This window comes from Pelodiscus sinensis, chromosome 2 (genome assembly GCF_052426305.1).
Source record: "Pelodiscus sinensis isolate ZL-2025 chromosome 2, ASM5242630v1, whole genome shotgun sequence".
In the NCBI taxonomy this organism is placed as follows: Eukaryota; Metazoa; Chordata; order Testudines; family Trionychidae; genus Pelodiscus; species Pelodiscus sinensis.
Genome location: NC_143053.1, coordinates 15,672,100 through 15,699,054, shown reverse-complemented (window position 1 = coordinate 15,699,054; position 26,955 = coordinate 15,672,100). Strand labels below are relative to the sequence as shown.

The 26,955-nt window shown below is 38.9% G+C and overlaps 1 protein-coding gene across 15 annotated transcripts in view; it reads left to right on the top strand.

Annotated features, from left to right (window-relative positions):
- The window catches only part of PHF20L1 (PHD finger protein 20 like 1), a 97,412-nt gene that overhangs the window by 37,534 nt on the left and 32,923 nt on the right, over positions 1-26,955 (top strand). For 6 of the 15 annotated variants that reach the window (XM_025184904.3, XM_075920116.2, XM_075920107.2 and 3 more), the window contains 8 exons: positions 1,236-1,324; positions 4,564-4,626; positions 8,933-9,140; positions 9,804-9,932; positions 11,146-11,228; positions 14,827-15,079; positions 17,047-17,232; positions 17,436-17,642. In XM_025184904.3, the coding sequence (XP_025040689.1) occupies positions 1,236-1,324; positions 4,564-4,626; positions 8,933-9,140; positions 9,804-9,932; positions 11,146-11,228; positions 14,827-15,079; positions 17,047-17,232; positions 17,436-17,642 (1,218 nt within the window). The remainder of the gene's footprint in view (positions 1-1,235; positions 1,325-4,563; positions 4,627-8,932; positions 9,141-9,803; positions 9,933-11,145; positions 11,229-14,826; positions 15,080-17,046; positions 17,233-17,435; positions 17,643-26,955) is intronic. The other 9 variants (XM_089776157.1, XM_075920106.2, XM_075920109.2 and 6 more) reach the window with 5 other exon arrangements.

Here is a 26,955-nt window from a genome sequence, read left to right as displayed (position 1 = left end):
ACCTTAAAATAAGCCCTTTCTGTGAAATCTGATGTCTCCTTGTTCCTAGGAGTGCCTCATCAAAGGGGCTTGCTACCTTGGACTGGGCAGGGAAAGGACAGGATCTGTTCCTCCCCTGCAAACTCCTCTGGTAGTGTGAGGGGGACTAGACTAGACCCATCTCTACCTCTTGGAACATCCTGGGGTGCAGGAAGCTCTGAAATTGCTGCCTTCAGAGTCTAGCTGTGAAAGTAGCACAGAAGTGAGGATGGCAATCTCATGATCCCCCTACAACAGGTTTGTGACCCCCTCTCCACCTCCTTTTGGGTTGGTTCCCCACAGTTACAACACTGTTATATTTCAGGTTTCAATAGCTGAAGACATGAAATTTACAAATTTTCAAATCCTGTGGATTTGGTTTAGTGAGCATTTACCATGTTTTATTTCTTCATAGATAAAAACTTTTCTTGCATTCATTAGTGATGTAATTTTCATTTATAGTAGCAGGAAAAACATCCTTGCCTCAATATTATAGAGCCCTTCACTACACTGTTGGCTTTGGTTAACATTAATATGTTTACAGTACCTCAATTCTTCCAGGAAACATTTAAAATATCATTTTTTAGCTTTTGTAATCAGTGAACTAAGATAAAGTAAATACAATATTAAAAGGAAAATGCAAGCCAGGTCAGGCACAAAATGTAAAGTAGTTTGTTTGCCATATATTTTAAAACCAAAACAATGCCTTTTATTCTGTTTAAAAACTGATTTTTTTTTTTGCGTGTGGATTTAAATGTAGTGAAAACATGTGTCATCATTGGTTTAATAAACTGGAAATTTATATACAAAAAGAAAGCAGTACTTATTGTCCAAGCTGTGAGAAATGCAGGATTTGGTCGTATTTAAAGTAGGTTTTAGTTTAACTGTCCAAGGTCCTGAAATCACAGTTATCTCAGTAACTTTATGTACTTGTCTGATAATCCCATTGAACCTAAATAGTGAGTTTTTCATTGTGAGTAAAGAGGGGGTTTTAAACACTTCTGACTTCTGTCTTGATGTGATCCAATGAGGGTATGTGACTGTAACTATAAAGGGAAATTTTTTAATTAGATATTCAGTTCTATAGTATTTGCAGAACCAAAGCACTTACCGATGTCACATGTAGAACTAGATCTATATGTTTGTAGCTTTTTGAGGAAATGGTGAAGAAGGTATGTTTCTAACAGCTTACAGTGATTGCATCAATCCTGTTTTAGGAACCTTCACAGTACAGTTCTATGATGGAGTTATTCGATGTCTAAAAAGGATGCATATCAAATCTATGCCTGAGGATGCCAAAGGGCAGGTGAGGATATTAGGTGTTTTTTCTTGCTTGTTTTATTGACTACTCAGCAGGGCATGTGGGATTAATAGTGGCCTGAGAACAAATTAGCTGCTGAATGCCACATGTAGGAAGAGTTATGTAATACAAGTTATTTTAAACTTGGTTCTGCCTTCTCTTTAGGTCTTCAGTATGTTGGTTCACCAGTTCTTATCTGCTGAGGATGTCCTAGCATGCACTGTGATATTGATATCACCTCAGTCCTGAAACCTCTGAGTGCAGTATGCGCTCCTCACTGACTCATCTGTTCCCTGACCATTCTTTTTCCAATGATCCTGACCCAGGATCACATTAGCGTCAGCCTCTTGCTGCATTGTTATCTGCATTCTGTTGAGTTTCTGTACAAATATTAGTTGTATATAACTCAGAGGTAGGAAGTTAAATATTACTTGACCCGATTTTACAAATCGGGAAAGTTGGGCAGGAAGGTTGCAATTTGAATAAAAAAGAATAGTGAGCTGGGATTAGAGTTCAGAAGTTCCTGGCTCTCAGTTTCGTCCTTGTTCCACTAATCATGTTTTTTGTTGCACTATTGAAGTACTACTTTGTAGCTAAAGGCCCCTCTGGCTTGTCAGCAGAGAAACAAGCTCTGTTGATACAACCAGCCAATGACTGGGAGGAAGTCTGTAGGAGTGCTGGTGCCATAGAGGCATCCCCAGTCACACTCTTATAAGCACCATAAATTATTCTGGTTTTCTTCAAATATTGTGACATTTATGGTGGTGGATTTCAAGTATGTGAGGCCAAACCTGAATGACTATGGTTAAGATCTTTAGGAAGAATCACTTGGACAAAACTGGTAATTTTGGTGATTACTTTTTATTTCTAGACAGTCTAAAAATGTTCACATTTAAAATGAAAGATGGGTTTAACCTTGACATTTTGAAGACCCCAAAATTGGAGGGAGGAGCATAAATCTCAGTTCCAAAGCATGTTTTGGCTTTTGTATTAAGGTAGTAATATAACTGTTCATCAAAAAATTCCATTTTTATTTCAAAAGAACTTTTTTGTAAAAAGAAGAATATATCTTAAGATTAGTTTTAGATAACGTTGACCTTTAAACCAACATTTCATTTCAAACGAAAAAACTGTTCTATTTTCACAGAAGGCACTTATCAGGAATTATTGGACAGGCATGAAGTTTTTGTATAATTTCTCAAAGAACACTCCTTCTCCCCCCCCCCCCCCCCCCCATAATTTGATGGAAGTCTTGCATCAGATGAACCTGTAATACTATTTGTTAAATTCAGACCCATAATGTTTTTCTTGTTGTGACTTCTGCTCTTCTGCTCCCCTCCCAGAATACGTGTATAGAAATCCCATCTTGAGAGAGTTGGCATTTAGGTTTAAAATTGTATTAATTCTAAAATAATAGTAAGGTATTAATAAGCAATTTTTTAAAAATGTTGAATATGCATAAAAATATGTAAGCTGACCTGAGATTCATATGGACAGCATTTTTAAATCACTAAAAGTTGACTAAAATTACTTTTTTAGTACTTTTAAAAATAGTGAGTCCATATAAAATATTGATAGAAATGTAGCCGTGTTAGTCTGGTGTAGCTGAAACAAAATACAGGACTATGCAACACTTTAAAGACTAACAAGATGGTTTATTAGATGATGAGCTTTCGTGGGCCAGACCCACTTCCTCAGATCAAATAGTGGAAGAAAATAGTCACAGCCATATATACCAAAGGATACGATTAAAAAAAAATGAACACATATGAAAAGGACAAATCACATTTCAGAACAGAAGGGGGATGCAAGCGGGGGGGGGGGGGGAGTTGGAAAGAAAGTTAAATGCCTGTGAGTTAATGATATTAGAGGTGGGGAAGGGTAGATGTCTGTGAGTTAATAGTATTAGAGGTGATAATTGGGGAAGCTATCTTTGTAATGGGTAAGATAGCTGGGTTCTTTGTTCAGCCCCCCTGCAGAGTGTCGAATTTTAGCGTGAATGCCAGTTCAGAGGATTCCCTTTCAAGTGCAGATTTGACAGGATCATAAGGAAAAAACAGTTGCTTGCCATTTCAACCAGAAAGGACACTGCAGGTGAGTAGGTCATTGAGACAGTGTCCTTTCTGGTTGAAATGGCAAGCAACTGTTTTTTCCTTATGATCCTGTCAAATCTGCACTTGAAAGGGAATCCTCTGAACTGGCATTCACGCTAAAATTCGACACTCTCCGCGGGGGGGCTGAACAAAGACCCCGGCTATCTTACCCATTACAAAGATAGCTTCCCCAATTATCACCTCTAATACTATTAACTCACAGACATTTACCCTTCCCCACCTCTAATATCATTAACTCACAGGCATTCACCTTCCTTTCTCCTCCTCCTCCCCCCCCCTCCCTTCCCCCCCCCCCCCCCCCCCCCCCGGCATCCTCCTTCTGTTCTGAAATGTGATTTGTCCTTTTCATATGTGTTCGTTTTTTTTAATTGTATCCTTTGGTGTATATGGCTGTGACTATTTTCTTCCACTATTTGATCTGAGGAAGGTGGGTCTGGCCCACAAAAGCTCATCATCTAATAAACCATCTTGTTAGTCTTTAAAGTGCTGCATAGTCCTGTATTTTGTTTCATATAAAATATAACATTCCTGAAATTTTTATGTAAGGGTTTTTCTGCTCCCTTCTTTTGTTTGTTGTCTCTTGTGTGTACCTAAAAGCAGTTCATTGGTGTTGCAAGTGACCGTCAGAACAGTGAAAGTGGGTCACACCCAATGCACTTGAAAATGTGCAAATGAAGCACATTGAAGAAAACGTTATTCTTTGATTTTTGTATTTCATAATCTTTTGGGAGTTATTTGTAACAAAAATAGTTGTAATATTTTCAGATGGAAATGTGATTTTTAAGTTCATATGCACTCTTTAAAGTGAGTGATACTATAGAACTTGTAACATTCTAAGTCCATTTTAAATACTACAATATTTGTGTGTATTCAAAAGTTTCAGCTGTGAGGGTGGAAAGGCAAAAACTATACAACATTTTTATATTCTTATGTATATGGAAACTACAGACCAGGTTCCTGCTTGGACTAGCTATGTTTTAAAATTTGGACACAAATTGCAACTGAACTGGAGAAGAAGAGAAATGGAAAAGGGGGAGAATGAAAACTACCCTTGAGGAGCACGTACAAATAATCAAGATAACGTATTTGTTCTGTTTCATGTTTCTTTTGTTTTATCTTCAATATAATTAGGGGCGCGAGAGGGAGCAGATAGCGCCGGAGCTGAGATTAGTGACGGAAATCGAACCAAAAGAAGTGAGTTTTGAGGAGGGATTTGAAGGAGAGGGAGGGAACTTGGTACATAGGAAGAAGCAGCTGAGGAAACCAGGCACAATTGGGACAGAATCAAAGAAAAGATAGGAGAAAACAAGAGCGGAGATATAGGTGGGGTAGTGCTGTATAGGTGTTTAACATGAGAGCAAGGAATCCAGTCTTGGTTTAGGAACAGCTAGAAAGATGTGGCTGGGTGGGGTGGGATGGAGGATGTGGTCAGAGTGGCAGAAGAGGAAAATAACTGCAGTATTTTGGATAGAGAAATGAAGATGTGGTAGTTATGATAGCTGAAGAGAGAGGTGGCAAGACATAAATCCAGGTGTTAGAAATGCTACTGCTTTTTGCCTTCCCACTGTTGCAGTTATAAAATTATAAACTTAATTATATTAAAATGCAATTGTTCTAGCCAATCAATGTATAGGAATAGCGAATGGTTCCTGCTAACTTATTTTTTTATTATGCAGTTTCCTAAAGTTTGGCTTAGTTGATCTGACTGTTGTAATGACTATGGTTTGCTTTGCCATCCCTGAACTCTAGCAAGGGTCATTCTTAACCAGTTGGAACACAGTGATTTCCTTAATAACTTATGCAGATCTTTTTGCCTTGACTTTTCTCAGAATTCTTTCTATTTATCCAAAACTGGAATTGTTGCTTTAATCTACTGACTGCTTCCTGTAGCCCTGGACATGATATGGCTTAATTGAAGAAGATGTGTGTAATGGGATTAGGAGGAGAAAGAAAGGAACATGGAAGAACATTCAGTAGGAGGAAGTATTAAGGGGGGAAAAAAGGTCATTTGGTGTCATCTCTGTGGCTTGGAAGTTAAAACCACCATGTTGGCTACAGTTTGATCACAGGGAATCCTGAGAGCAGTGGCTAATCAGAATAAAGTGCTTTATAATGACTGATCAGACCACCGGAGAGGAAGGGAATGAACTTATTTCAGGAGAACTAGACTTGGGATTGCTCTGTTCGGACTTAGTAATAAATGGAGCCTGGGGTTTGTAACTACTGCACGTATCATAAAAGCTGCTGTTTCTGATGTGATTAAAGTTATTTGAATGACAGATTACTGGGAATCTAGCTGCATCTCAGTATTGTGGTTGTCTGTTAGGTTAGAAACGGGCACTCCTAGTTTAAGAAAGACTTCATATTTAGAAGTAGGGTCCACTTCTGTTCTTCATCTTCTCTTTATTTTTCCTTATACAAGTTTTATAAAGTCTTGTAATAGACTCTGAGCTTACATTTGAATATGCTTTCTTTTGGAACAGAAATTCTGTGCTTATCAAGAGAAGAATATATCCCTTAGTTTCTTACACATGAAATGATTTGTGATGGGGCACTCAACCAAAATAAAAAAAGACCAGCAAAGTCTCTGGTCAGTTTCCTTTATTGTGTACAACAGCCTTTAAACACTAAACCAAAACAATATTAATAAGACAGTTCTTGTCTCTAGATTTTCCTGTCTTGGCTGGGGATGTTAAGGGCTAGTAGATTTCTCCGCCCCCCCCTCTTGCTGCCTCTGAAATAGAGGCAGCGAAGCGGGGGGGAGAGGGGTACTTAAAAGGGGCAGCACTGTGCATGGAGCCCGGGGTCAACTGGGGACTCCCCAGCCAATCCCGGGCTCTAGCATGGCATTTGGGGAATCCTCAGCTGTTCCCGGGTTCTGTTGAAATACCACACTGAGCTTGAAATCATCTGGGGAGCTTGGAACTAGCTGACCCCGTCTCGGTGGCATTTCAAGTCAGCAACACAGCATGGAGCCTGTGCTCCAGAAGCTGATGCCCCTTAGTCCACTCAAGAACCCACACCACCTCCCTGCCTTCAGAGGGTACATTATCTTGCCTTTCTAATGTGGGAGCCAGCTCCATCCCTGGGGCAGCCCTCAACTGGGGCTCTTGTACATTTTAAAGGAGGAATGCGGAAGTGCTATCAACTAGTCAGGTAGTCGATGGAAATTCCATAGACTACTCGACTAGTCAATTAACCGTTACTTAGTCTTGGCTTCTAGTCATGGGGCCTCCGTGTGGTTTCTCCTTATCCGAACCTCCAAAACCCTGTATGGCTCTGAGATTAGCAAAGCTTGTGAATAAGTATAGGTAGAGACCAAGCCCAAATCACTCTACTATGTGTGACATTGTCACATGGGAATGTCAAAGCCTGACTTTAAGAAATCTTGCTGGGATTTAACCCCTAAATCACCATGCTGCTGTCTAGCTCATCAGGACCCTCAATTATGGAAGTCACTGGGGCAATGCCACAGACAGGGCACAAAAGGATCTGTACATTCCAGCACACGCTCCTGTAATTTTATTTACATCTATCAACTTTGATCTAAACTGCACTAAATAAATACAAATTTAAATACAAATTACAGAAGGGGGATGATCAGCATACATGAATTATAAGTATCTTCATGAGACACTCTCCCTTTTACCTTTTTACTGTTGTTTTCCTGTATTGTCTCTTGCATTTTAAGCTCTTTGGCTCTAGCACTGTCTTTTCTCTCCCATCTATAAAGTACCATCCATATCTCTGGTGCTGTATAAATAATATTGGTACCACATGAACTTGCACCAAGTGAAGGGTTTCTTAAATTTTGTGATGGGCACAAATGAGTATGCAATACATTGTTGACAATTCACATGTCTACACTTTTACAATTAATTCCATAGGTTAGCTGGGAAGATATTCATACTATAAACTCTTTTGGGCAGGGACTTTGTCTTCATATGTATTGTGGGTATTATCTAAATCTGTGTGGTGGATAGCAAGTTAATGATATTCAGACACATACATAACTAACTTATCCTGGGAACTGCAGAAGAATAAGGGGAGAAAGTGAAGCAAGTAATGTCATAGAGAAAAAACTGTGACCGTCACAGAAAAGCTATCTGATCTTCTTGCATCAGTGTGTAACTTCCTGAAAAAGGGGCCTTGTTTATTATTGATGTTGAAACTCTTTGTCACAAAATGTGTAATTTATTACATAATGGAGATGCATAGTCAGTGCAAAACAGTGGTAGAAATATGTATTAAAGGTTGGGCTGTATGAAGAAGGGTTAGAAAATAATGCAGGAAAAACATTTTAACTGAAACTATGTCCACATGATGCCATAAAGTGGCACAGAAAATAGAAAAGGTCTATGGAATGGTAATTGGAAAAGTTTGAGGTATTGGGTGGAAAGTTTTCATCTGTAATGAGATTGAAAAGACTAGGATTGTTTAGAAAGAAGTAAAGTATGAGTGAAAGACAATCAGGTACTGTTTTTTTTTTAAGGTATCCCATAATAATGTAACAGAAACAATCCAGATTAAATACAGCACATTTAAAATGAATAAAGGAAATATTTTATTGCTTACAGATTGCAGTCCCCACAAAACAGAGAAGAAAATGTAGTCTTTGCTCTTGAGATCTTATAACATGTATTTCTCTCTCTCTCTCAAACACACACACACATATGCACAAACAGTACAGTTTAAACATAACACAGCATGTTTAGATATAAATTATGAGATTAAACAAATGGTCAGATCTTTTAATTCAAAAAGTAAAAAAATGAATTCAGTTGGTCGATACAATTGTGGTTATGTAGCATTAATTTTGGAGGGAAAATTGCTGCAAAATGTAAAGACGAATGTCTTAGTGTGGTAGAGTTGTCAAGTAGTTAGAAAAGAGGATCAGGAGTAAGGATGTAAGCAAGTAGTCAACCACTCTCTTTTCCCCACCTTCCCCCTTTTGCCTCTGTATCAAAGGCAGTGCAAGCGTGGGGGAAGCAGGAGCCGGCTTAAAAGAGGGAAAGTTAGAATTCTCCTGCCCATCTATTGTACAGTTTGCTGGACATGTCTGGGGTACAGAGGGATTGGTCTTCCATTTGAAATAGCTAGGTTAGTGTAGACCACAGCTAGAGACAAGATAATAGAGTTAATGGTCCAGTGGTCTGTTTTAGTCTGAGAGTTCTAGTTTGCTGCAACTATTGTAGAATATAGATCAGTCATTAGAGCACAATATTGCTTGAGAGGCTAATCATAGAAAGTGACTTCCGTATGCATTGGTGGTGTGTGTTTGTTTGTTTGTTGTTTTGTTTTTTAAATCCATAAGGTAGATTCTAGTTACAATATGTAGGCAATTTGGGAAATACGTTTTACTGAATCATGGATGATAGAAAACTAAACATAAATGTGTTTGACCATTTCTGGAAGAGATTGCTCAATATTTGTAAAAAGATTCTGTTTGAATGTCATAAATAGCTACTAATGCTGCTCCACTTTTGTTTTCTTTTTGGAGGATTGGATAGCTTTGGTCAAAGCTGCTGCAGCAGCAGCAGCCAAAAACAAAGCAGGAAGTAAACCTCGGACCAGTGCAAACAGCAATAAAGATAAAGAGGAGAGAAAATGGTTTAAATTATCTTCAAAGAAGGAAGAAACCTCAACCTCTACAATCATACAGGAAGTCCAGAAAAAGGAAGAGGAGCCTACATCTAGTGAAACGTTTGGTACAAACTGTATTCCTGTACTTATTTTTTTTTAAAGACTACAAATGCTGGGTTTTTTTTGCCTTCCCGTTTACTCTTGGCCTCAGAATCTCTTTTGTTCATGTTGCAACATGGTACTGCCAATGGTTCTAGACTAGAGGAATATGGTATTTGTATCATAGTAGACTTGAGTACTGAAATCTGGAACAGTGTTAATCACTCTAGATTTATGTGCAAATTTCTGCATTCTGATTGGCTCCTCCGAGATTAAAAAAAAAAATCACAAGGGAAAATGAAAAAAAGAGATCTAGAAATATATCAAACTAAAATTCTATAGATTCATGGTTATAATGGAGATTTCTAGATTTTTTTTCCTAAGGCAATGACGATTTGTCTCCATATTTAGCGGCTACCTAAATTTTACCTCTGAATTAGTAAATCTTGATATTCACTTTAAAAAATGTTAATATCTGTTTTCTTATAACTTGTAGCATTGTGCTTAAAATTTCAAGGTAACATGTTTTAAAAATGTTTATGCATGCTGTTAATTGTAAAACTTTAAGGTGCCTGTAATGGCTCATGAAAGACTAAAATATATTTTGTTTTGAAATATTTACAGTTGATTAAAATGTTTATGAAATGTGCACTTGTTGATGAACTCTTCCATGTCTGTTCTTTTAAAAGCAGGATTCCCAGTAGTGGATGTTCCAAAGATGGCGTTTGTGCGGGCAGAGAGCACATTATCGCACAAGAGGAAAAATAATTTAGGCAACTCATTTCAGGCAAAGAGAGCTCGTCTTAACAAGATCACTGGTAAACTCTTTTATTGAAAATATTGCTACTTTTTATGTTTATGCTTGTAAATAGACTGTATATACATATCAGTATATGTCTGTTTATTATACTAATACTTTGCAGTTATTGTTCTTGAGGTTCTCAAAGCACTTCACAAAGTAATAAAGCCAATCCAGTTACAAAATTTTGACATAAGGTCTATGATTTGATCCCTGGCCTGCCCACATCTTGAATACTATGTACAAACCTCTTCTAAAAAAAGATGTATTGGAATTGAAAGGGTATAGAAAAGGGCAACAAAAATGAATAGAAATATGGAATGAGTGCTATATTAGGAAAGATTAACAAGACTGGGATTTTTTTTTCAACTTGGAAAAGAGACTAAGGTGGGATATCGTTGAGATGTATAAAATCATGATTGGTATGCAGAAAGTAAATAAGGTGTTATTTTACTACTCATAATACAAGAACTAGGGGGTCACCAAATGAAATTAATAGGCAGCAGGTTTAAAACAAATAAATGGAAGTACTTCTTCACACAGTACTGACACCTGGTAAAATTCCTTGCCAGAAAAAGCTGTGAAGTCCAAGACTATAACAAGGCTCAAAAAATAATTAGATAAATTCAGGGAGGATAGATCCGTCAATGGCTGTTAGCTAGGATGGGCAGCGATGGTGTCTCTAGCTTCTGGCAACCAGAGGCTAGAAATGAGCGACAGGGAGTGGATCACTTGATAATTACCTATTCTATTCATTCCTTCTGGGGTATCTGCATTGGCCACTCTTGGAAGACAGACTAGATGGATATTTGGTCTGACTGAATATGGCCGTTCTTATATTATTATGTTCTTAAAGACCAAAAGGTTTGGGTGCAGGTGAGCAAAGGGAGGAATTCTAAATAAGCTCCTAAAAACAAAAGGTTGAAAACATAACTTATATTTGTAGGCCTGTTTTTGAAGCACAGCTACTTCGGGATTGAGGGTCATACAATTTAAGGCTCCTTTTTCCTCTCTGGCGATGGAATTGTAGTGCCTGGTGCTAATCCTCATTTATAATACTTTTTGTTCTTTTAAACAAAGACTCAATTCAAGATGATTTAAGAGAAAACCTTTATACATGAAAATGTTGTTTTTCACTTGTGTGGACGTTTCTTAATCCTTGTGATAGCAAACAGTAGAATAAAAAACCAGCCTATTCTAAATACAAATTTTTGTGCAACTTTTCTCTTAAGGTTTGTTGGCGTCCAAAGCCGTTGTTGTGGATGGTGCTGAAAAAAAAGAAGGCAACAAAGAAACAGCTCCAGTCCTGGAGCAGGTATGAAATGGTAGAGTTTGATTCTTTTGCAAGGTTCCCACTGGAGTGTGCCATGGAGACATAGTATCCATAACAAAATCGCCCCTTCAGAAACAATAATAGGGAACTAAATATTTGATCTTAATGTTTACATCTCTGCATAGCCAGAAGCATACAAGCAAATTGACATCGATCATGGTGTTAACTTTAATTATTGTTAATGAGTTACTATCTCCAAGGAATCAAAGGCTAGGAAGCAGCAGTTCCGTGGATTTATCGCTGGAACCATGAGTACAACTGGCTAAGAAAAAGACCCTTACACAAATTTAGTTTGTGGTTTGAACCAGGGTTTTTGGCATCTAGGAAAACTTCTTTTGTAAGAAGTTTTTATTTCTATTATAAAAATTGGTGTTGTAGACTGTGTGTTTTATGAACTGTTCAATGAGCCATACATTTTGCTAAGATGTATATTTTAATACATACAAAAAAGAAACTTTAAAAAATGTTAGAGTTCTGTTTTAAAACCACTTTTTGAAGTAGTGAAGGTTGCCTCCCTGTCTCTGGCTCATTGCATTGTGTTGAGGTGTTGCTTGAGTCTCAGAATTGTGCATGATCTTGCATGCTAAAAGGACTGACTACCTAAGCACAGTAAGGCAAGCTAAGGATGAAGTGGCAGCCTTATCTCTTGATAACTTTACTTTTTTGGCTTAAATAAGAGCCTTAATGCAATTTTAATATGGCTTTTTTGTATTATTTTTCATTTTTCTTTAATGGTTTTTTTAAACAAACCATCTAAAAAGAGCACTTCCTTTCTTCGCAAGCCCCACCACACTCTTTAAAGCAATCCATATCCCAGATTTTGATACTGTGTTTGTAACTGGTTCCTTAGTCCTGATATATAGTGGCATTGCTATGGGTTTTCCGGTAACACAGATTGGCTCTGAGACTCTCAAATCCAGGGTGCTGTCAATGGAAAGTTATGGTTCTATTTTTAATTCTGCCGCTGTAATGGTTAATTCTGAGCTACTATGATGTCAGTGCATTGACCAATATTTCGAGTAATAGTTCATGATATATTGACACATTCCACTTCCCAAATTTTTGCATATTAAAGTTTATAATTTTTTAGAACTTTTGTATAATACTTTCAGTGTGAAATGTCTGATGGTATGACATTTCTAAAAGAATCATTACACTGTAAATCTTACTGTGCAGAGTTCCGTTGAAATGCATGGGATTTGGCCATTTACTATGACTGTATAGGTTACGCTGCATAGTAAAAGAAAATTCTGAATAATAACTTCTCCATCTAAAATAACTCGGCTATTTCTATTTTTATTATGTTGATTAGAAAAAACAAAAAATTCAGAAGGCACTGCCATTGTTCATTCACTAATGGCCTGCAAAGCAGTTTTGAAAGTATTTGTTTTAGTTTTGAGTTGTTAAACAAAAGTCCAAACTCCAACAAATGTATTTCTTCCTCTCTCTAACTGAAAAGAAAAATTGACAAAGCCATACTGAAAATGAAAAAGTGAGGGGGAAGGACGGGTGTCTGAGCTCATTTTTTTTTTCTAAGTTCCAGCCCAAACGTAAATTAAAATGGCCGAGTTATAAACCCCTAAAATGGCAAAGCTGACAGCCCTTAAGTACAGATGTACTGTCTGTTACCATTATAATAATTATTGGGTAAGATGTTTTGTAGTATGTTTTTAAATAATGTAATACAGGACACAGTAATATTCAGGCTAACAGCCAAAACCTACTGTGCTGATGAAATCATATTTATAACTCTTTTTACAAAATTTACAACAATCTTAAACTCAGAAACCTCAGACTATTAGATGTAGATTCAGTAGTTTATTTAAGTGTATTAGGATTATGTAATGTTATATTTCCTTTTGAACAAGACCTGCTTAAATGAATAATTTTAATTCATTAAGGTTTCTTAATGTTACTCTGTCCTTGTTAAGAGGTTGAGCACCTTACCAAAATATTAATTTAATTTTTAAAATCTTGTTTAAATAACTTTGTAATTTGAAAGTAATGAATTCTGTAGTAATGTCTTTCACATATGTGAAGATGAACAATAAAATTGTTTGTTTACAAGTTATGGCTCTAATTTCTGGTAACTTTTGTAATCAGCATAGATATACGCTATAGTTCATGGAATATTTTATTTAAATGAAAAATCTGCACTTAAATCATGTATAATGATCTGATTCAAGTATAAAACCCGGGGATAACTGAATGGGACACTACACCGGAATTTTACCTTGTACTTCCAGTATGCCATTCATGCAGCTCACAAGGGTGTCCTTTTTTAAGTATGTACAGTAGTATGCTCCTTTGTTGATATTTCCACTGGAATATGCAGCTCTCATGTTCTAGTGGAAAAGAAATCCATTCAGTACCAAAAACATAGTCCTCTGAAGTATGAAGGTCTGAAAACTGGGAATTGCCCCCAAATCATCCGTGGTGTGAAATCTTTTTTGGAGAAAGAGTGGTGTGCACATTCTAGAAACAAAAGTTTATGCTTTCATAATTAAGGTTTTGTTAGCTAACAATAATGCATATTTAACTGGTCAAAAGATAGAACAAATTTAAGGTCATGAGTTCACATATATACAAATTGCTGTCATTGGGCAAGTACTAACACTGTTGCAGATCATTCAGCTCATAGAAAAACTTCCTTCTAGCAAAAAATGTAAAATGCAAATGCTGTAAATTCAGATGAATTGTTTTTAAATATTTCAGTACATGCATTAAAAACAAGAGTGAAAACTTGCAGCTTTCGAAAAAGTAGCATATTTCTTTTAAAAAGTGTTTCTTTAATCTCCATTTTATCCACTTGTTTTTTTTTGCAGTTAGCAATCTATTTAACCCTGTGCTAGATATAGCGATCTCATGAAACATTAACACAAGGAAGTAGTGTGATGAAATCCAGACTCCCAGCACTGAAAGGAATTGTGCTTATATTTATCATTGTCTAAGACTTTCCTGAAAGGGGCACTGTCAACCATTTCAGCTCCTTTATCAAAATTGAAGTAAATCTATTAAAAAGATATCCAACTTCTGAATATTTATTTTAAATGGATGACTTTTTCTTGAGACACTTCTATTTTGTGGTGTGATCACAATAAAGCTAGCATATATACTTCCCATTCTGGTTAGTATTAACAATGTTCTCTAAGTCATTCTGTATTCTTGCTGAGACCATTGATTATGACTCATGATGTGAGAGAGATGGACAAGAAGGGGATTTTATTATATTAGGAGCACAGCAAAATACACTTGTTTGTCAAATGGAGGTTAGATAGTTGGTAAGAAAAAATGTTTGTAAGCTTTTTGGGGGATATTTCAAGCAATGAGAAATGAAGATAAACTCTTGAAGGATGAAAATCATTGGCAGTGTCCCTTTAAAAACAAACAGATTGCTTGACTTTTATTTTGATACGTTTGAATCTGTTTTTTATTTATTTTGGAAATGTTAAATGTTGCTTTAAAATGTTTTCGAATAAATGCTTTTTAATACTAAAGATGCTTAAAAAAGATCAAAGTAAAACAAGAACCACAATGAAGAAACTGAAATAAAAGTATCAATTTCTTATTATTTATTCAGGAGATTTCACCTAAACCTCAAAGTCAGAAAAAAAATGAAGCTGATATTAGCAGTTCTGCCAACACTCAGAAACCTGCACTGTTACCCTCAACTTTGTCTTCAGGAAAGGCTCGCAGCAAGAAATGCAAACAAGAATCTGGAGATTCTTCTGGGTGTATAAAGCCCCCTAAATCACCACTTTCCCCAGAGTTAATACAAGTCGAGGATTTGACGCTGGTCTCTCAGCTTCCTTCTTCTGTGATAAATAAAACTAGTGAGCACAGACATTTTAAAAAATACAATAATTATAGTAATAAGAAATATACAGAAAAATAATTTTGATTGTAAATTAATGTTGCTTTTTACAATGAATCTGCTTTAAAAAAAATCAAATGTAAGTGGGTGCATTAGGGATAGCTCAAACGTATAAAAAGTAAAATCACGTAATGTGATGTATGATTTATAGTGCAAATAATAATGGCACTTTTATGGTGGTAGAAAGTCATGACTTTTAATGATTTAAGTTCCACTGTATACATCTCCACACTAACAGTAATAGAAATAAGGAGAAAAGAAACACCTCTACTTAAAGGGCCTGATTCATTAAAAATATGGGCAATTTTCTTGCGGATCTTTCTTTTCCATCATTGAGGAACTCTGCCTTCAGTGGGCTGTTTGGATGTACCTGTTGCCTGCACAATCTTGTACAGTGTGTGATATTTTTTCTACATGGGGTGTGAGAGATGTGGTGAACTTCTTTGATGAGAAAATGATGTCCTGTGTAATGTGTAAATACTTTAGTTCATCTTTTTTTAAATATGGAACTGGTTTGCACAATATCGAGATATTGTTGGTGAACAGAAGAATTGGAGTAATTTATTTTGAGCACTTACAAACTCCCTATATATATTTTTTTTTTCTGGAAAGGGATAGTGTAGCCTTTTCAGATTTGTTTTGAGCTTTAGTGACAGTTTATTGCTCAAAGAAGGCTAAATCATGTGGTCAACATAAGTAACATGGGTTTTTGTAAGGCCAGAATTCTAAGTTTAGCTTCACACTCAGAGCTGTGCCAAAATAAGCCTTGAAGAGGATTCCTGCATCACATGTTGTACCCTTGCATCTACAATTGACATCTTAAGGAGACATTTGTAGCAAATTTTAATTGTATGGGGGAGGGAGATGAGCCAATACAGTATTCTGTATTATCTGACTAAATAGAATTGGTTTTAAATTATGTTATAAATTTCCCCCACAAAACATTGTCATCCACACACATCCATCATAATACTCCCAAGATGTGGTAAGTAGTTTTGCTTGAGGAGGTTGTATGGCTTGGACTGAAACTACAAATCTGCTAGCCATTATCAAGAAATCTATAACTTCATTGCATAGATATGTACTTTTATTGTGGTTTAGTAGCTCCCACCTCTTGACTTTTCTTAATAGATACGTAATTTTTTTGTTACTGTAAGTCTTCAGTAGGGCAAAGGAGTCTATATAAGGCAGAGAGGAAAAAGAATTAATGATTTACAAAACTCAAATTTATGCAGATTAAATACATTTCCTTAAGTACAATCTATGAAACCTGCATAAGTGAGTTTTAATTTTTTTAATGAATCAGGCCTATAATATCTACATCTCTTCATTTGAGATTCTTCACGTTGAGGTTTAGACGTCTCACTATGTAGTGCATTGACAGTAAATATTTCTGTACTTGCTGTTACCCAGGTGTTGAATGTCCGTTTAGCAGAAAGTGGAGAGAATAGAACTCAAATGAACTATTACTTTCTGTGAATTTATTTTAAAAGTTTTATGTTAATGCTGTCCATGCCTTTTTTTAAAGAGTTTTTAACTGACTTTTTTTTAATTTTTTTAATTTTTTTTCTATACTGGAATGCTGTTGTTTCTTCTACTATAAGCTGTCTGCTCTCCCATTGATTTACAGGGTGGCTCCCCTTAACCCAAATAGATTATTTGCATAAGAACCTCCTCTGTATTGTAATGGAGACTAGATCTCCAACTTCATACAGTATTTTATTGAGCAAAAAACCAAAATCCTGCCTCAAACTTTTAACATTCATGTGATAGTCATAGTTTTAAATATTTTTTACAAAGCACAATATGATTAGCAGTTCTGCAGAAGAGAACTATTTAAAGCGTGACCCTTCTTTAAATCTTAAAATATTTCCATAAGCATATGACATATCTCTACTTCATGAACATTGAAAGATCTCTTTTTAGGTCCGTCACAGCCAGTGAATCCCCCTAGATCCTACAAATATAGCCAGAGGAGGAGAAGATCACAGCGTTTAGCCACTTGCTCGTTGCCTGATGAGTCTGTACAAAAAGTTCCTTCTCCCTCTCCAATCACTGATGGAAAAGTGTTCTCCATCAGTGCTCAAAATCAACAGCCATCAATATCAGAGGGTAATGTATTTAATCTAATAAAGAACAACCCAAGAGAAATTGAGTCATAAAGACATAAGACCTTCCTTTCATGTTTTCACCTAATGAGATCTTTGATTAACATTGAGTACCTTTAGCTAGATTTTTTTGTTGTAACATTGCAAATCATATTGTTTATTGAGCCCATGTATCTTTGTTAATATTACATTCTTTCTTTTGTGTAGTACCTGATGTTGCTCGTATGTCACTTGAGAAGCGTGCACCATGTCTCCCTCTTGACTTAAGCCGTAATTTGGAAGTTACAGCATCACTATCTACAGAATCCACTTCTCGTAATGAATACCCCAGTAAAGAAAAGGAAGATACTCAGATGATTACATATCATTCTTCCAAAGCAGTAACTGATGGAAGAGTAGCTACAGCAGCATCAGGTAAAGAGATTCAGTTTATAAGTAGTTAGGTTCATAGCTGTAGGATATGTAAGTGTAGTGTATGTATTAGGGATGTTAAATATTGCTTAATTGAATAGTTGATTAACCTCATGAATTCTTATGTGTATCAGAGGCAGCAACGTGGGGTGCCAGATGGAAGCTGGTTTGTGAAGGGAGCTAGTTTATAAAGCAGCTCCCCTTGTGGACTGGCTACCTGTCACCCCATGCCACTGTCTGTGATAGAAGTAGCAGTGTGGGGTGGCAGCAGCCCCTGTCTGGAGGTAGGGGAGAGGGGATGGAGCAGAAGGGCTGAGCTGGATCCGGCACAAGCTGGAACTGAGCCAAGCTACCTGCCCACCTGGCTCCTAATACACCTGAAACATAAAGACGCAGTGAGGGTAGGTCCCGGACCTGGCACGAGCCAGGACTGAACCGGGCTGCTGGCCAGCCTGCTAAAAAATTTACTGGGAAGCATGGGGGGTGCTGTTTATTGGTTAATAGACTACACTATTATATCTCTAATATGTGTTCAATCATACAAAATAACAGGATAGATTTTCTGTTATGAGCTTTCAAGTCTTTCATTCTTCCTTGGGGTCCTTTTGGATTCTCTGTCATTTCCCAGCTTTGAATGCATCAGTGCTTTAGCTCTAATGTTATTCAGGGTGAATCTGGTTTTGTGCTACAGACAGGAATCAAAAGCTCATTGACTCTTTTTTTTTTTTTTTTTTTTTTAAGAGCTACTTTGTTGTCAAATGTTAAACTCAGTGCTACCCATTTGCCTCATAGCTTTACGTTTAAAATTTAGGATATATATTTAACTTTCTTTAGCCAGTCTTGATTTGAGATTTTTCTTCATTTGTTTGATTGAGAAAACACGGTAATGCTTGTAGAGTAGGATTTCCAAAAGCAGTCAGTGGTCTAGCTTTGCTATCATGCAAAATCCACTGGATTTTTTTCCAGTGATCTCAATGGGAGAAATATTACACCAAAATTGAACATTTTGGAAAATCCCCCTGTAATTTATAAATTAGTCCTGATTCTGCAATCTGTTCCTTTGTGTTATTGTAGAGCTTTGTGCTGGGGCTCTGCAGAGATTACCACGTGCATGTAGCTAGTTGCCAGAGTTGGATCCTATCACTTAAGTCATGCACAGTGTTCCATATATAATATATGGATTAAAAAAAAATGTATGTATGGGGCTTGACACATACGCTTATCTACTCGCCCACGGTGAGTAGATTTCAACCGGCGCTCCACTCATGCACAGTGCGGGGTTGGCAAGTGGTTTTCGCTGCGATCCTCGAGCCCTGTTTAAGTATATCGTATGCATGTTCCAAGATGGAATTACTAGGTTTAATTCCATGACCTGTATTATGCCGAGGATTAATCTAAATGATTTTAATGGCTGCTTCTTCCATTAAAATATATGAATCTATAATAGGTATATTTTTTAAGATAAAGTGGACCATAAATATTTTTAAGTTTCCTGTGTTAAATTTTTTTAAATGGTGCTCTTCTCTAACTTCTCCAGTAAAACTTCATGCCTGTGACTTAATCTTCTCTTGTCTGATTGTGCTATATTACAAACAGTAATTTATAAGAATTCTCCTGTACATTGAAATGTGATGTTTCACATTCTATAACATTTTTATACTTCCCTCATAGTACTAAAAAAGGAGAGCTAGAGATTCTGTAGAATCCCATTTATTGAATGTGAATCGCCTGGGTATTAAGCTTATAACTATTTAGAAGAGCAGTGTCCACTGGGGCTGTATATATGCCCCCTCAAGGAATCTGTATATTCTTTTTTGAGTGATGTCCCCATGAGTGCTTCACAGTAGATGTCCTAGCACCTCAGATTGAAGATTTTTCCAGCAGTATTTGGTTGTGCCATGCACTCATGGCAGGAGGTGTGTGCCGTTCACGCTTTCTGAGTTCTTGCATGTGGTACTGCCCTCTATCACAGATGGAGTCTGATTCCTCCCTTTCCTCTTTGCATACCTGTAGATAAGAATTCAGTTCTCAGTTAGTTTAAAATTGTTCCTAGCTTCTTCTTGTTAGTTAAAAAAAAAAAAAAAAAAAACTTACTCTTCAAAGGTGAGTAAGGTGTCAAGATGATAGGGAACAGCCAGCATGGATTTGTAAAGAACAAATCATGTCAAACCAATCTGATAGCTTTCTTTAATTGGATAACAAGTCTTGTGGATAAGGGAGAAGCGGTGAATGTGGTATACCTAGACTTTAGTAAGGCATTTTATATGGTCTTGCATGATATTCTTCTCAATAAACTAGGGAAATACAACTTAGATGAGGCTACTATAAGGTGGGTGCATAACTAGCTGGATAACCGTACTAAGAGTAGTTATTAATGGTTCACAATCCTGCTGGAAAGGCATAATAAGTGGGGTTCCACAGGGGTCTGTTTTGGGACTGTCTCTGCTCAATATCTTCAATGATTTAGATATTGGTATAGAAAGTACTCTTAAGTTTTCAGATGATACCAAGCTGGGAGGGGTTGCGACTAATCTGGAGGATACGGTCATAATTCAAAATGACCTGGACAAATTGGAGAAATGGTCTTAGATAAATATGATGAAGTTTAATAAAGACAAATGCAAAGTGCTCCACTTAGGAAGGAACAATCAGTTTCACACATACAGAATGGGAAGCGACGGTCTGGGAAGGAGTACAGCAGAAAGGGATCTAGGGATTATAGTGGACCACAAGTTAAATATGAGTCAGCACTGTGATGCTGTTGCAAAAAAATAAACATGATTCTGGGATGTATTAACAGGTGTATTGTGAGTAAGACACGAGAAGTCATTCTTCCGCTCTACTGTGCGCCGGTTAGGCCTCAGTTGGAGTATTGTGTCCAGTTCTGGGCATGGCATTTCAAGAAAGATTTGGAAAAATTGGAGAGGGTCCAGAGAAGAGCAACAAGAATGATTAAAGGTCTAGAGAACATGACCTATGAGGGAAGGCTGAAGGATTGGATTTGTTTAGTTTAGAAAAGAGAAGATTGAGGGGGGACATGATAGCAGTTTTCAGATATCTAAAAGGGTGTCATGAGGAGGGAGAAAACTTGTTCATCTTGGCCTCTAAGGATAGAATAAGAAGCAGTGGGCTTAAACTGCAGCAAGGGAGGTTTAGGTTGGACATTAGGAAAAAGTTCCTAACTGTCAGGGTGGTCAAACACAGGGAGCTTGTGGAATCCCCATCTCCGGAGATATTTAAGAGTAGGTTAGATAAATGTCTATCAGGGATGGTCTAGACAGTATTTGGTCCTGCCATGAGGGCAGGGGTCTGGACTCGATGACCTCTCGAGGTCCCTTCCAGTCCTAGTATTCTATGATTCTGTGATTCATGTAAATAGTTATTGCATCAATACCATCGTCAGACAACGCAGCGAAACTGGGTCTTACGACTGGTCTTTCGAGAGAGACAGAAAGAAAAAACGAAAGAAAGAGTCTGCAAAATAAAAACACAAATACTACAAAAGTCTGCTGCATGACACAGGAGACTGGTAGATGATCCCAAGTCAATTAAAAAAAAGAGAGAGAAAGAGAAACAAGAAGGAAAGAGTCTAACAAAATGCGTGGCTTTCTCAGGTTTCACAGTGTCGCAATGCTGTGCCTACCTCAGAAGGCCACGGGTCATGTATTCACTTCTTGAGTGAGACAGACGTTCTGCAGAGATTTGTGCATTGTTGTAGCTCACGGCCAGAGCCCGAAAAGACAGAGCTCAGACTCAGGATGTTACTGTTTGATAAGGCTCTTGAGCCTCAAACAGCTAAGGGGAGGGGGTACTCAACAGGAGACCCCCACTAAGCAAAAGAAACGAGCAGGTTTGCCTTAATCTAAACCACCCACAAAAAAGAAGATATCTCCAGTCCTCACCCTACCTCCCAGAGTCAGCACGGGAGATAAGCCGGGCACCTCCTGTACCTCGTGCCACATCAGTTGTGGAACTGAAACCATAAACTCCACAGTCGTTGGCCAGCAGCACTGATGATGTCGGAGGCCCGGGAACTGGACAAGACATGGGCACCACCCACGCCAACGATGCTGGACAAAACACTGGCACCAGCAAAGGCCAAGGCGATATCGACTAGACCCTTTTGCTTTCCCAGCCTGGAACTGGTCCCTGCCCACCGGCACCAATGCCTCCTTCATTGGCAAAATTCTCATTGGCACCGCAGGAGTCACCTTCTACTTGTCACCACCCGGCTTGCAAGCACAGTCATAATGCTCCAGTGCTGATGTTGAGATTGCGCTCAAAATCACCATGCAGTGTCTCCTACAGAAAACCTTCTCGGCCCCCATCTCCAGTCAGGGGGTCCTCCCGTTCACCAAGATCACCGATCCTTTTGCACTACAGTGAATGTAATGATGATGGCAGTAGTGTGTTCTCCCAACACTCCTCCCCCGTTAGACCAACCACACCCCATTAGGGGCACCAACCATGGTATTGTCACCATCCCCATGGTATCCTGACTGGTTTTACCACCCTCATTATCCATAATGATGTTCTGCAGGCAGGCACTGGGCACCATCCAGACACCGATTGATGGCACCATCAACACCTGCCCACAGATCGGTTTGAGTCTCTCGTTCCCATAGTCCCTCTCCTCAAAAAGAGGGACAGATTATCGATGACAACCTAATCAGTTTACATCCGATGCATGCACCACCTATACAAGCAGGAGATGATCCCTATGAAGGTTCGCACTTCCTTACCAATGGTGGACCAGTCCAAAGAACCTCCTTGCTGGTGTTCTGTTCTACCAGATGCAGCCCTCTGCACAAATCACCACAGATGCTTCCCTCTTCGGGTGGCGTGCACACATGCAGCGCCACTTAGCTCAGGGCAGATGGTCAGTTCATAAATCCCTCTGGCATATCAAACTTTTGGAGCTCCACACAGTAAGTAATGCTTGCAAACATTTCCTTCAGTATATTTGCGGCTCTGTGATGCGTATCCTCACTGACAACATTTTTACATCAACCGTCAAGGTGGTGCCCATTCTGTGTCCCTTTGTGCGGAGGCTGTATGCCTATGGAACTGATGTATCCACAACACCAACCTCGTTGCATCATACTTCTCGGAGTCCAACAATGTAACTGCAGATGCTCTCAGCTGTCATTTCACAACAGACCACGAATGGGAAATTCATACGTGCCTGCACGCCCTGTTTCGTGGCTGGGAATTTCTGGCAGTAGATCTTTTTGCAGCATACCAAAATGCCAAGTGCCCCCAATATTGTTCCGGGATGGGTATAGAATCATAGAATACTAGGACTGGAAGGGACCTTGAGAGGTTATCGAGTCCAGTCCCCTGCCCCCATGGCAGGACCAAATACTTTCTAGACCATCCCTGATAGACATTTATCTAACCTACTCTTAGATATCTCCAGAGATGGCGATTCCACAACCTCCCTGGGCAATTTATTCCAGTGTTCGACTATCCTGACAGTTGGGAACTTTTTCCTAATGTCCAACCTAAACCTCCCTTGCTGCAGTTTAAGCCTATTGCTTCTTGTTCTATTCTCAGAGGCCAAGATGAATAAGTTTTCTCCCTCCTCCTTATGACACCCTTTAAGATACCTGAAAATGGCTATCGTGTCCCTCTTCAGTCTTCCCTTTTCTAAACTAAACAAACGCAATTTTTTCATCCTTCCTGTATAGGTCATGTTCTCTAGACCTTTAATCATTCTTGTTGCTCTTCTCTGGACCCTCTCCAATTTCTCCACATCTTTCTAGAAATGCGGTGCCCAGAACTGGACACAATACTCCAACTGAGGCCTAACCAGTGCAGAGTAGAGTGGAAGAATGACTTCTCGTGTCTTGCTCGCATCACACCTGTTAATGCATCCCAGAATCATGTTTGCTTTTTTTGCAACAGCATCACACTGGTGACTCGTATTCAGCTTGTGGTCCACTATAACCCCTAGATCCCTTTCTGCTGTACTCCTTCCTAGACAGTCGCTTCCCATTCTGTATGTGTGAAACTGATTGTTCCTTCCTAAGTGGAGTACTTTACATTTGTCTGTATTGAACTTCATCCTGTTTACCTAAGATCATTTCTCCAATTTGTCCAGATCATTTTGAATTACGACCCTATCCTCCAGAGCAGTTGCAACCCCTCCCAGCTTGGTATCATCTGAAAACTTAGTAAGCGTACTTTCTATGCCCATATCTAAATCGTTGATGAAGATATTGAACAGAGCCGGTCCCAAAACAAACCCCTGCGGAACCCACTTGTTATACCTTTCCAGGAGGATTGTGAACCATTATAGGGCCTAGTTCTCTGGGAGACGTCTTCCTTATCAGATGGGAGGTTCATCTCTTTTATGCGTTCCCTCCAATCCTTCTTATACCCAGAATCATCAGGAAGATTGAGTTGGATGATGCCCCTAGTCATCCTCATAGCCCCTGCCTGGGTCAGACAGAGTTGGTTTCCCTATCTTTATTGGATGTCTCATCAACATCCTTACCCACTTCCAAGTTGTCAAGACCTTCTTTCTCAGAATGCGGGCAATGTTCTCCACTCCCAGTCAGAAATGCTACATATGGTGGTATGGTTTCTCTCTGGTTCTCGGAAGCAGAGAAGAGATGGTCCCAGCAAGCGAGAAACATTCTGATTCAGAGCAGAAGACCGAATACTTACAATACTTACCTTCAGAATTGGAACCGCTTTGCCGCATGGTGCATCAACATTGGCACTCAACCAACTGCCTCATCTTCATATGATCCTGGACTATATCATGCATCTGAAAGATCAAGGACTATCAGTTTTCCCCCTCTGACTGACTGAGGGCTTTTCAATATTGGTGCATCCCATCAGAGGTTTCTTAGAGGGCTGCATAATCTTAACCCTCCGCAAAGACCTTTAGCCCTCATGTGGGAGCTGAACTAGACCTCTGTTTGAGCCTTTGGCCACATGCTCACTCTCCCTATTTACAGCAAAGATAACGTTCTTAATAGCAATCACAGTGCAAGGTGAGTTAGTGAAATTACTGCTCTCACGGCATCACCAGCCTATACCATGTGTCATAAGGACAGAGTGATTTTCCAACCCCATCCCTCTTTTCTACCTAAAGCCTGCTCAGAATTTCACATTGAGCCCATTGTCCTTCCTACCTTCTACCCGAAGCCTCGTACTTTTGGTGACGAGGTGGTATTACACACCCTGGATGTCCGGAGAGTGGTGTTATTCTATATAGACAGTATACAGTCTTTCAGCAAATTGCAAACACTATTTCTCTCCCTAGTGGAATGCTCTTGAGAAATGCCACTACCTTCACAACCTATTTCCAAATTAATAACATCGTGTATCACTCAAGGTATGTCTTCACTACCCTCCTATTTCGAAATAGGAGGGTAATGTAGGCATACCGCAATTGCAAATGAAGCCCGGGATTTGAATTTCCCGGGCTTCATTTGCATAAGCCGGGCGCCGCCATTTTTAAATCCCCGCTGGTTCGAACCCTGTGCCGCGCGGCTACACGCGGCACGAACTAGGTAGTTCGAACTAGGCTTCCTAGTTCGAACTACCGTTACTCCTCGTGGAATGAGGAGTAACGGTAGTTCGAACTAGGAAGCCTAGTTCGAACTACCTAGTTCGTGCCGCGTGTAGCCGCGCGGCACAGGGTTCGAACCAGCGGGGATTTAAAAATGGCGGCGCCCGGCTTATGCAAATGAAGCCCGGGAAATTCAAATCCCGGGCTTCATTTGCAATTGCGGTATGCCTACATTACCCCACTAGTTCGAACTCGCGGGGTAGTGTAGACATACCCTCAGTGTTACTTGCTGCAAAGTAGGCCACTTCCTTCGTGCTCAAGAGTGCACTCTACAAGGGCTGTAGCTACCTCCAATTTCCTTTCTGAAAGGAGTCCCTATTAAAGGCATCTGCACGCAGCTATGTGGCCCTCCAACCACACCTTCATGAGACATTATGCAATCTCTTCACGAATGGAGACAGGTTCCATTGTAGCTCAGGAGTCCTTTCATCTGCATATATCACATAAGCCAAAGCCCACTTACCACATTGTGGGTACAGCTATAGAGTCACCAATGGTTAAGCGCCCACAAGGACAGCACTTGAAGAAGAAAAGGAAGTTGCTCACCTTGTGCACTAATGACAGTTCTTTGAGATGTGTGTCCCCGTGGATGCTCCACAACCCACTCTTCCTCCCCTCTTTTTTTGGATCTATTCCACGCAATACAGTGTACACGAAGAAACTGAGGGGAGTTGGGCCACATGTGCAAACTCCAAAGATGCGAACAGCACACGCCCCCTGCCGCGCATGCATGGCCTGACAAGATACTGCTAGAAAAATCTCTGATTTGCGGCGCTGGGACAAGCCCGACACCAACAATGGAACACCTACTGGGACATACATCTCGAAGAACTGTTGTTACTGCACAGAGTGAGTAACTTCCTTTTCAGAAAAAAACAACAAATGGTCTGGTAGCGCTTTATAGACTAACAAAACATGTAGATGGTATTGTGAGCTTTCGTGGGCAGCTTACATACTATCTACATGTTTTGTTAGTCTATAAAGTGCTACCAGACCATTTATTGTTTTTTTCTGTAACAGACTAACTTGGCTACCCCCTGAAGTTCCTTTTCAGAGACAGATTACAAAAGAGAGACCCACAGCACCAACTGCCATTTGTTCCCTATTTTGTCATAGCTCACTGCAAGTATTGTGACATCAGCTTTACAATTTCATAATTTATTCAGAGTTTCTTGTTGAATCTGTTTTGGGCAAGGTGATTAACACATAGTTTCGTATTGTGTTGCTTTTTAGGTGTTTGCTTTGTTGTAGAGTATCCTCTTGGCACGAGCTGAGAATCGGGAGTGGTTTGTTCCTCGTCACTACCTGTTTTCTCACTCTGTGAATGTCATTATACTGGTTCAGTGAATTGGCCTAGCTTTGGTCCAGGCTATGGATGATCCGGGGGGGGGGGAATCAGGCTTTGAATAAAGCATACTGTGTCTTAGAGATATTTGATACATCAGTACTTATATTGTGTACTGAATGCCCAGTAAATTTGTTGTCTTATTTTTAGCACCCTTATCTTATATACATGCTTTACATCTGGAAATACCTTTAACCAATAGCCTAAAGTTACCCAAAGGGAATAGTGTAAAAAAAAATGTCTTCCATGTCAGTCAGCCCTGAAGGGACAGAGATACTTTTCTCTGTTCCTATAAAGGAGAAATATTTTGAGAATCTGCAGGAGAAAATGTCAGAGAAGGTCATTGAGAGGGACAGGTATTCAGAAGTTGGTAAACTACAATGCTT